At 48.9% G+C, this 10,974-nt stretch overlaps 1 protein-coding gene across 1 annotated transcript; it reads right to left on the bottom strand.

The window, feature by feature from the left end:
* Positions 1–225: 225 nt before the first annotated feature.
* LOC140403245 (regulator of G-protein signaling 4-like) lies at positions 226–9,687 on the bottom strand. The gene is made up of 5 exons (XM_072491012.1): positions 9,644–9,687; positions 8,473–8,562; positions 6,351–6,415; positions 4,352–4,518; positions 226–2,006 (listed from the first exon to the last, which is right to left on the bottom strand). Exons 1-5 carry the CDS (start codon positions 9,685–9,687, stop codon positions 1,839–1,841), a joined length of 534 nt encoding a protein of 177 aa, XP_072347113.1. The 3' UTR covers positions 226–1,838.
* Positions 9,688–10,974: the final 1,287 nt, after the last annotated feature.

Here is a 10,974-nt window from a genome sequence, read left to right as displayed (position 1 = left end):
ACTCAGGGGTGGTATCTCACTATAAAAGGGATGAGGCACTCACACCTCGCCTCTTTCCACAGACCAACATCTACAGAGTGAGACAGGGTGTGTCCTCAGCATCACACGCCAGCACGTGGCTTAGAGCAAGGCTGGTTCAGTTAGACTGAGTTACAACAATTAGATTAGCAGAGAGTCGAACTCATTGAGAACTGTGCCAATAGTTCAATAAACACGTTGAACTCATTTCAAAGTCTGGAGCATCTTTAACTTCAAACTGCACCAAGTGGCAGCCTGTGTTATTCCAAACTACATAACACAACGGTTATAACCCACACAAGACCTACAGGGTAGGAGTAAATAGTCTCCTGTGAGCCTCATTGAATACGAGCTCCCCCCTTGAGGCAGGAGCCCATGAACAGTCTAATAGCCCGTGATATAAAAGTCGGGCAGGTTTGGAACTGATATCTCAGACCCGGCCGCGACCTGAAGCGTATTGTACATATTGTTATTGGTTTGTAATAAAACTAGCTTCTCTTCATCCAGTTACCTCGGACCTGTCCGTGGTCACTAACCCCACCATCATATTATTTCCCTCTCTACTTACAGGTGAGGGCGTTTGCCAGACAGCAGGTGGTGGAATTCCCGAGGCTACTCCTACACACAGTACAGGACAGGGTGCTCTCTGGGGGGGTGGGTGGGAAACTTACCAGGTGATGCAGGAGGAGGAGGAGGCCTCGGTGGTGGAGGTGAAAGGTAAGTGGGAGGAGGGGTTGGGAGAGGAGATTGAGGAAGGGACGTGGGCAGATGCCCTAGGGAGGGTGAATTCTTCATCTTCGTGCGCGAGGCTCAGCCTCATACAGTTTAAGGTGCTGCACAGGGCACACATGACCGGGACAAGGATTAGCCGGTTCTTTGGGGGTGAAGACAGGTGTGTTAGGTGCTCAGGGAGCGCAGCAAATCACACCCATATGTTCTGGGCGTGCCCAGCGCTGGAGGAATTTTGGAAGGGCGTAGCGAGGACAGTGTCGAGGGTGGTAGGCTCCAGAGTCAAACCGGGCTGGGGGCTCGTAATATTTGGGGTGGTAGAGGAGCCGGGAGTGCAGGAGGCGAAAGAGGCCGGTATTCTGGCCTTTGCGTCCCTGGTAGCCCGGCGAGAAGGATGCGTGGCCCCCAAGCGTGGAATCCTGGATCAACGATATGGCAGGGTTCATTAAATTGGAGAGGGTGAAATTCGCCTTGAGAGGGTCGGTACAAGGGTTCTTTAGGCAGTGGCAACCGTTCTTAGACTTTCTGGCAGAACGATAGACATTGGTCAATGGCAGCAGCAACTCGGGGGGGGGGTTACTTTACTTTATTTCTGTTTCTGTTATTTACACTGGAGGGTCTGAGGGGGTGTATATACCTGTTGTGTTAAGTCGGGGTGTTGATGTTAATTTATTATTTATGTACAGGGGGGAGGGGGGTAGGGAGGGTTGCTTTTCTAGACTGTGTTTTGTACTTAACCCTGTTGGGTTCCTTTTTCATTTCGTTATTGATATTTTATGAAAACCTTAATAAAAATTATTTAAAAATATATATATATTATTTCCCTCTCCGCCCTTAAGACTTTGATTATTGCTGGGCGATATCTGCAGGACATGTCCCATTATCAAGGCCGGAATCTTCACTGCTCGCTAAAATCAGATAGAAATTAGTTTGAACCAGATGGCCTTTTTAACCAGCTGAAGGGAAAAAAAACAGAAGACAAATTCCAGACTCCTGATATCCATAGGCCTATTTGATGATTCACTCAGCAACAGTCCCCAGAATTCTCTGCGATCACCTCTTCCTTCCTCAGACCTCGCGCCCTTCTCCCTCTAAGCCTGCTTGAACAAGCCGAGGTAGTACTGGGACTTCAGGAAACGAGGGAATGAGTCTGTCTCCATGAGGCCGTGGATCCTCTTTTGGGCCGGGTCGAAGCAGGAGGGGCTCGGCCTGGCCATGTTCCGGTGGACGCGCTCTCTGCTGCGCGAGTCGAGATTCACCTGGGCAGAATCAACAAGGGAACAATCAGCGCTCGTGCTCGGCTCAGCCCCTCCCCCCAACGCAGCCCTCCCGTGGATACTGTGCAGTCGGGCCCAGCCCACTAGTCTACTCCCGGTCTCCCGCTATTCCGCTGCTTTCTCTGCGGATGCTGAAGACAAGGAGAATCCCCACGGACCTCCAGGCCCCACCTTAACAGGGAACTGAGACGGATGAGGCCCAAAATTGAGGCCTCTGGACTGTTCCACAGGCCTGCTCTGAGCGTCGGCCATTTTGGGTTCAAGGTCCAGGAAGGTGTGGGGGGTCAGGCAGTTAGGCACAGGAAGGGGATCCCGTTGAGATAGACATTTTCTATTCGGTTTCCAATTTTCCGATGAGGCAGCTGGCTTAGAGGCAAGCACCCAGTGGTAGGCCCTCCAGGCAGGCCTAGAGGCCCTACCTGCCTGCCTCTCTGGGTAGAGTTGCAGTCAAGGACTGCCCTCAAGTGGGTGCTCCCCCTCCAAAACCTCTGCCCCAGCCCACCCGCCCCCACTTTAATCAAAATGGCCGCGAGGGCAGTTCCTTGTCGAAGCCCCCTCTCAGCTACGTTCTTTTTTACGTGGACTGCTGCCCCCGTCAGGCTGGCAGGCCTCTGATCGGCACTCCACATCCGAGAGCCCACCTGCCGCCCTTTAACTGGAAAATGGGACCTGTCGCCATGACAATTCAGGAATATATCAAGGAAACAAATGGCCAAATTAACTCATTTGAACAAGCTGTGAGGCAGGAAAAAGATTGACTGGAAGCTTTCCAAATTAAATCAAATTGAAATATTGGTTTGGAGGGCTGGGGGCGATGAAGCACTCCAGCCCCCACGGTGCCCACCAGTCACGGAAGGCCTGAAAAACTCTCAGTTTTAAATATACCGTCTCTCAACCTATACCTGTGACCTCTCGGTCTAGATTGCCCCACAAGGGGGAACATTTGGTCTACGTTTACTTGATCAATCCCTCTTAGTATTTTATATGCCTCAATTAGATCCCCTTTCATCCTTCTAAACTCCAGCGAGTATAGACCCAAACTGCTCAATCTCTCCTCATACGGCAACCCTTTCAACCCCGGAATCAATCTGGTGAACCTCCTCTGAACTGCCTCCAATGCCACCACATCCTTCCTCAAATGAGGAGACCAAAACTGGGCACAGTACTCCAGATGTGGTCTCACCAACACCCTGTAAAATTGCAACAACACTTCTCTACTTTTATACTCCAGTCCTTTTGCACGAACACGAACATTCCATTTGCCTTTCTTATGACATTTTGTACCTGCATACAGACCTTGTGCGATTCATGAACATCGACACCCAGATCCCTCTGCGCAGACGCATTTTGAATCTGCTTTCCAATTGGATAATAATTTGCCTGACTATTTGTTTGGCCAAAATGGATAACCTCACACTTACCCACATTAAATTCCATCTGCCAAAATTGGGCCCAATCTCCTCACCTTTCTATACCCATCTGTCAAATCTGTAGCTCCTCTTCACCGCCTGCTTTCCCACCTATTTTAGTATCATCCGCAAATTTTGCTATGTTTTTAAAAAACTTTTTAATTTTAAAATAGATTTAGATTTTAGGATTTTTTTTCCAAATAAGGGGCAGTTCAGTGTGGCCAATTCACCCACCATACCCATCTTTGGGTTGTGGGGGTGAGACCCACGCAGTCACAGGGAGAATGTGCAAACTCCACACGGACAGTGACCCGGGGCCGGGAGCGAACCTTAATAGGGCACTGAGACGGATGAGGCCCAAAATTGAGGCCTCTGGCCTGTTCTTGGTGCTGTGAAGCAGCAGTGCTAACCACTGTGCCGCCATGCTGCCCTTTTGCTGTGTTACGCTCCGTCCCTGTTTACAGATCATTTATATAGACTGTAAACAGTTGAGGTCTGAGGACTGAACTCTGCAGCACCCCACCAGTTACAGTTCGACTCCTGACAGGGCCGAGAAACCCTCAATTTAACATTTCAGCTGAAAGGTGGTATTCCCAGTAGTGAAGGAAGAGGGGTTGCGAATGGCGAGGCGATGGAGGGAGTTGAACATGATTCCCCCCCCCCCCCCCAAACCCCACCGCCCCTCCTCCAAGGAAAGGTAGAGGTCTTCCCACCCTCCCAGTCTCCTCTGACTCCCCCACACTTCCGGTCCCTCCTGATCTTCAGCCACCTCCTCAATCCCTCCCAGCCTCTCACCAGCCCCCTAACCCGTCCGCCTTTCCCCCAAACCCACGTTCAGCTGAGGGCAGAGCAACAAAAAAAAAAAAAGGGAAATTTGATAACCGAGGGAATTCTCGGAAGACAGAAAAGAAAACCTACCTCCTTTGGGGCCTGGACTTTGACAAACTCGTCGTAGATCTTCTGGGCCTTGAGCGGGAGCTTGGAGCCGGCCTTTGCGTTCTTGTACTCTTCACAGGTGACCCAGAAGTCGATGTTCTCCTCGCTGAACTCGGAGCGAAGGAAGGCGCGGAACGCAGCCACACCACCTGGGAAGCAGCAGAGAGAATTATTCCTCCACTCGCACTCTTGCGGCCATTGGTCAGCCACAGTGCGGAGACCGGAGTTGCATTATTACCACAGTACACATGCGGTACCCGCACACACGCCTACACTCCCGATACAGTCCCTCATTGCAATCTCCACCGCCCCAACACACTGCACACACCCCCTTGCGCTGTCTGACCACTTCATTCTGGTCCCTTCACCCCTCTCTTTTCGCCCGACCATGCTCCAGGAATGGCCTTGCATCTGGCAGGAATTTAAAAGATTAATCTTCAGCACGCTGTCAACAATAAACTAACAGAAATATCACGGGGCCCTTAAATGTTGAGCTATCTTTGAACAATGTTGATTATTGGTCCTGAAAATAGTGTGCGTGCCGATGTCAAGGATCCCACAATCAATGCCAAACCCTCAACCAACGTCACCAAAAGCTAGACTGGAGTTATAATCAGAACTGCCATGATCTTATTTCTTCTATTCATTCGTGGGATGTGGGCGTCGCTGGCCGGGCCCAGCATTTATTGCCCATCCCTAATTGCCCCTTGAGGAGGTGGTGGTGAGCTGCCTTCATGAGCCGCTGCAGTCCCTGCAGTGTAGGTACACCCACAGTGCTGTTAGGGAGGGAGTTCCAGGAGTTTGACCCAGCGACAGTGAAGGAACGGCCGATATATTCCCAAGTCAGGATGGTGGGTGACTTGGAGGGGAACTTGCAGGTGATGATGTTCCCATGTGTCTGCTGCCCCTCGTCCTTCCAGGTGGCAGTGGTCGTGGGTTTGGAAGGTGCTGCCTAAGGAGCCTTGGTGAGTTCCTGCAGTGCAAGGTAAGTTAAAATCGTCATAGTTCCAGATGACCATAGGCTGCTTTCCCATTTGAGGGGGCGAGCTGACTGGCGCTGATTTAACCTGAGGGTCACCACCTCAGACGAGGGGCAAGGTTGAAGAGGCGGGGCCTTCATGAATAACCAAGCCTGCAGTGCATCTTGTAGATGTTACACACGGCTGCAACTGTGCATCAATGATGGAAGGGGTGACTCTTTGTGGAAGGGGTGCCAATCAAGCGGGGCTGCTTTGTCCTGGATGGTGTTTGAAGTGTTGGGTACTCTGATTAACAGACGAACCAACACGGTTGCGAATGGTACAACGCAGTTTTATTTCAATGAACTATTAACATATTATACTCTGGTATTCAGCACATGGTGAACCTCTGAGTGGCTGGCAATGAGGTCTGTGCCCTGAGCTCTCTCCTGCTCGAGTGCCCAGGAAGTGTCGTGTTCCCTGCTTTGTACTGTGTATGCTCTTGTCCGTGATTGGCTGTCGTGTTTTGTGTGTTGATTGGTCCGTTGGTCTGTCCATCATTATGTGTGTATGTATGTGCTGTGACGTTCATCTGAATATCATGACAGTGTTGAGCTTCTTGAGTGTTGTTGGAGCTGCACTCATCCAGGCGAGTGGAGAATATTCCATTACACTCCTGACTTGTGCCTTGTAGATGGTGGACAAGCTTTGGGGAGTCAGGAGGTGAGTTATTCGCCTCAGGATTCCCAGCCTCTGACTTGCTCATGCCTCCACAGTACTTATGCGGCTAGTCCAGTTGAGCTTCTGGTCAATAATAACCTGTAGAATGGCAGAGCAGGCTTGAGGGGCCGAGGGGCCGACTCTTGCTCCTAATTTGCCTGCTCGTGTAGTTATTTATCTCAGTGCTGTTTTTTGGATTCTCCTGTGTGTGAAATTTACAGTCGCCGCTCTGTCGAACAATTCGCTGTGGAGAAAGAACTTGCCCGTCGCTACATAAAAACCTGTCTTCCTTTCGCACTTACGCTTGTGGTCCAGCAGAATGTCCAGTGATTCTCCCCATTTAATAGTTTCATCCGCGTGGCTCCTACTGCAAAAATCAAACAGGATCATTTTACCCAGATTACCAACATTTAAAGCAACAAATCAACATCTCCAATGTAAAGGAGGCGTACACAGCAGCAGATTCAGGCAAAGAAGGCGACTGTAAGATAGGCGGATAAAAACCTGTAGGCGCTGTACGTGTTAGGGGGTCGGGGCTACTGTTGCACAAGAGCTGTGGTTCCAGATGTTTGGCTGTGTTTATTCATATTTGGTAAAGATGCCTCGGGGTGTTTGAGGACGCATTTAAAGTTGCCTGGAGGGGGTGTTGATATCCAATTATTTGGAGGTGTGGCTAATTATTTGGGATGTGGCGAGTTATCTGGGAGGGAGGTGGCAATGATTTTGGGTTGTGGCTTGTAATTTGGTTGTGTGGCTGCAATTATTTGGGGGTGCAGTTAAATTTGTTTGGGAGTGTGGCTAGTTATTTGGGAGTGTGGCTAGTTATTTGGGATGTGGCGTGTTATTTGGAGGCGTGGCTATTTGGGATGTGGCTAGTTATTTGGGATGTGGCTAGTTATTTGGGATGTGGCTAGTTATTTGGAGGTGTGGCTAGTTATTTGGGATGTGACTAGTTATTTGGGGATGTGGCTAGTTATTTGGGGATGTGGCTAGTTATTTGGAGGTCTGGCTAGTTATTTGGGATGTGGCTAGTTATTTGGGTTGTGGCTAGTTATTTGGGATGTGGCTAGTTATTTGGGGATGTGGCTTGTTATTTGGAGGTGTGGCTAGTTATTTGGGATGTGGCGAGTTATTTGGAGGTGTGGCTATTTGGTTTGTGGCTAGTTATTTGGGGACGTGGCTAGTTATTTGGAGGTGTGGCTTGTTATTTGGTATGTGGCTAGTTATTTGGAGGTGTGGCTAGTTATTTGGGATGCGGCTAGTTATTTGGAGGTGTGGCTAGTTATTTGGGGATGTGGCTAGTTATTTGGGGATGTGACTAGTTATTCGGGGATGTGGCTAGTTATTTTGAGGTGTGGCTAGTTATTTGGGATGTGGTTAGTTACTTGGGGATGTGGCTAGTTATTTGGAGGTGTGGCTAGTTATTTGGAGGTGTGGCTAGTTATTTGGAGGTGTGGCTATTTATTTGGGATGTGGCTAGTTATTTGGGTTGTGGCTAGTTATTTGGGATGTGGCTTGTTATTTGGAGGTGTGGCTAGTTATTTGGGATGTGGCGAGTTATTTGGAGGTGTGGCTATTTGGTTTGTGGCTAGTTATTTGGGGACGTGGCTAGTTATTTGGAGGTGTGGCTTGTTATTTGGTATGTGGCTAGTTATTTGGAGGTGTGGCTAGTTATTTGGGATGCGGCTAGTTATTTGGAGGTGTGGCTAGTTATTTGGGGATGTGGCTAGTTATTTGGGGATGTGACTAGTTATTCGGGGATGTGGCTAGTTATTTTGAGGTGTGGCTAGTTATTTGGGATGTGGTTAGTTACTTGGGGATGTGGCTAGTTATTTGGAGGTGTGGCTAGTTATTTGGAGGTGTGGCTAGTTATTTGGAGGTGTGGCTAGTTATTTGGGATGTGGCTAGTTATTTCGAGATGTGGTGAGTTATTTGGGGTGTGGCTAGTTATTTGGAGGCGTGGCTATTTGGGTTGTGGCTAGTTATTTGGGATGTGGTTAATTATTTGGGATGTGACTAGTTGTTTGGAGGCGTGGCTACCTATTTAAGATGAGGCTAGTTATTTGGGATGTGGCTAGTTATTTTGGCATGTGGCTAATTATTTGGAGGCATGGCTACTTATTTGAGATATGCTAGTTATTTGGAGGCCTGGCTAGTTATTTGAGATGTGGTTAGTTGTTTGGGTATGGTTAGTTATTTGGGAGCTCGGCTATAGTTGGTTGGTGGGTGTGCCTACTATTTTTTGGATGTGGCTAGTTATTTGGGATGTGGCTAGTTATTGCTGTTGTGTGAGTGGGTCAGGATCTGTTGGGGTTTACCTGAAGACGGAGTATAATAACTCCAGCTGACACTCAATCGCACACATTATTCTCAGTCTGTATCCAACCACCAACCCACTTGATGCCCTCCTGTGACTGGACTCACCCTGGGATCCTGATTTTCCTTTCAATCCTGGATCCAGTGGACTCTGATTTCAGCAGCAGGATACCAAGTCGCGTGCCGACCTCTTTCGCTCTGGAACATCAAGGGAGTGAATGTTGGTCTGAGCCAGTGGCAAATTCAGCCCCTTCTGTCCCATCTACATGTGAGGGAGATCTCGTTTCACCATGACAGTCACAATTACCCGTGTAAGCACCTAGATCAATCCTGCTTCAGTCTGGATTTAGGGTTGGGATCGCTAATCACAGTCAGGGTGGTATGGGGGAGTGGAAGGTGGGTAAAAGAATGAAAATTAAGAATGTATAGTAAGTATTTTAAATACACAACAAATTGCTTGGTGGGGCAGAACTTGAATATTACTAAAAGTTGCTGAAGTTTTTCATCCTCCACTCATCAGGACAAAAACAAGAATACCAAATTTCAAACAATCACAATAATAATAACTTTTATTGTCACAAGTAGGCTTACATTAACACTGCAATGAAGTTACAGTGAAAAGCCCCGAGTCGCCACATTCTGGCGCTTGTTCGGGTACACAGAGGGAGATTTCAGAATGTCCAATTCACCTAACAAGCATGTCTTTCGGGACTTGTGGGAGGAAACCGGAGCACCTGGAGGAAACCCACGCAGACACGGGGAGAACGTGCAGACTCCGCATAGCCTAAACGTTGCGCCTTTTGTGAATTTCTCTGGAGCTTGAGAAGCCTATACTTCCTCATTGCTTTCTCCATAGCAAAGCCTTGGCCAATCAGAGTCGACCCACCGACCAATCAGCACCCTTTCCTCCTGCAGTCAAAACTATTGTGATCCTTTGAAATTTAGTATTCTTGCATTTGTCCCAATGAGTGTTCAGATTAACAGCGTCGGCAACATGTCTCTCTTTCCAGCAATATGCGAGTACTGAGACTAGATATTTATCTGCCAGCTCCACAGAAACATTTACAACACAAAAGGACACCATTCGGCCCATCGTGTCTTCATGGCCACTTTCCACCTATCCCCGCCCCGAGGCACAGCCAGTGAACACATCGACATTGTGGCATGCAACACGGCTGCTGAGGCAAGATTGGGCCTCTCAACTGCGCCCAGTCCTGGTCCTATAATCACAGAAAGAGTACATAGAGGCACTGGAGAAGGTGCAGAAACGAAAACGTACCTTTCCAAACCTGAGTCCGGCAGCGCCGCAAAGCCTTTGCACATTTCCAATCCGTCACTCGATCGAATGGCACAGCCTTTCGTCAGCTCTGCGCTCTGGTTGCTGCTCCCTACTCTCAACCCTTCTCCCTCTGTCTGGGGGCCCCCCTTACTCTCCTCCGAGAGACTTCCTGCGCAGTTTAAATAACTGTCCTCAAACTCGTGAGGGCACTGAGCTAGCACAGGCCAGATGCTGCAGCTCTCTCGAATGCTGACGTTCCCAGGACTCCAGCTGGGATTCGCATTTGCTTCTCAGTCGATTCCAATCTCACCAGCGCAAGTGGCGTCACCTACCACGTCCTGGTTGTTGCTTGGGAGTTACTAATTGTTTACAGCTACAAATGCTTTTCGTGCCTGAACTACAATTTAACCGTTTCAGCCCCGTTCAAAGGTTCAATCAGCACCGAGGCTGCAACGGGAGCAGGGACCCGATCGACTCCAGGCAACGCTGCCCCATCCCGGCCACAGGCATCCCTCCATCTGGCATAAAAAAGAAACAGCAACGGCTTGCATCGGTGGCAGTGAGCCGACAGCAGGGTGGGCCGAATGGCCTCCTTCCGTGCGGTAACGATTCTGTCATCCTGTGGCAGACCATTCAGCCCACTAGGGGTGACTCTGCCGGGGTTTCTGAACATCATGAGCACCCCCCACAACCACCCCACTGCCCGCGCCCCCCTTCTATCTCACACGCATTTCTAAATTCTTGTAAAACGTACCGATGCTATTTACCTCAATCACTCCTCCTCGGCATTGTCACCCCATCTTTCATAACCTCAAAACAACCTAAGTTGCTTTTCAATGCCTCTGAAAATGCAATCGTAGTTCTGGAATGGGAACAACTGGCATCCCATTTGCGCACAGCAAGGTCCCACGCACATACGCGCGCGCGCGCCACGATGGGATGTTGTCATGTGAGGGTACCTTTAAGACATGGATGTTTAAGCAATGTACCTTTAAGAAAACAGTGATGTCAGAGAGTGGGTGGGCTGAGCAAAGGTCAGCCATTTTGCAGTTTAGTTTTGCAGTTGGAAAAAGCAGTTTGTGTGGGTTTCCAGAGAGCTGCAGGAAGAAAGCAAGGTGCTGGAGCTGAAGTCAACCAAGCTAATATATCTCTGCCATTCTACAGAAAATATATATATCCTTTAACCTGATGTGATTTTGTTTAAAGGTGTTAAGTCTCTTGGAAGTTTGAAGGAACATTTTAAGGAATTATTTACTGTTGCAATATTTTCTGAGTTATCTTTGAAGTAAGGGGTGTTAAGAGAGCCAATGTTTATTTAAGATGTTAAGTTG

This window comes from Scyliorhinus torazame, chromosome 27 (genome assembly GCF_047496885.1).
Source record: "Scyliorhinus torazame isolate Kashiwa2021f chromosome 27, sScyTor2.1, whole genome shotgun sequence".
Classification (NCBI taxonomy): Eukaryota; Metazoa; Chordata; class Chondrichthyes; order Carcharhiniformes; family Scyliorhinidae; genus Scyliorhinus; species Scyliorhinus torazame.
Note: the sequence above shows the minus strand (reverse complement) of the source record. Positions and strands in the feature narration are given on the sequence as shown.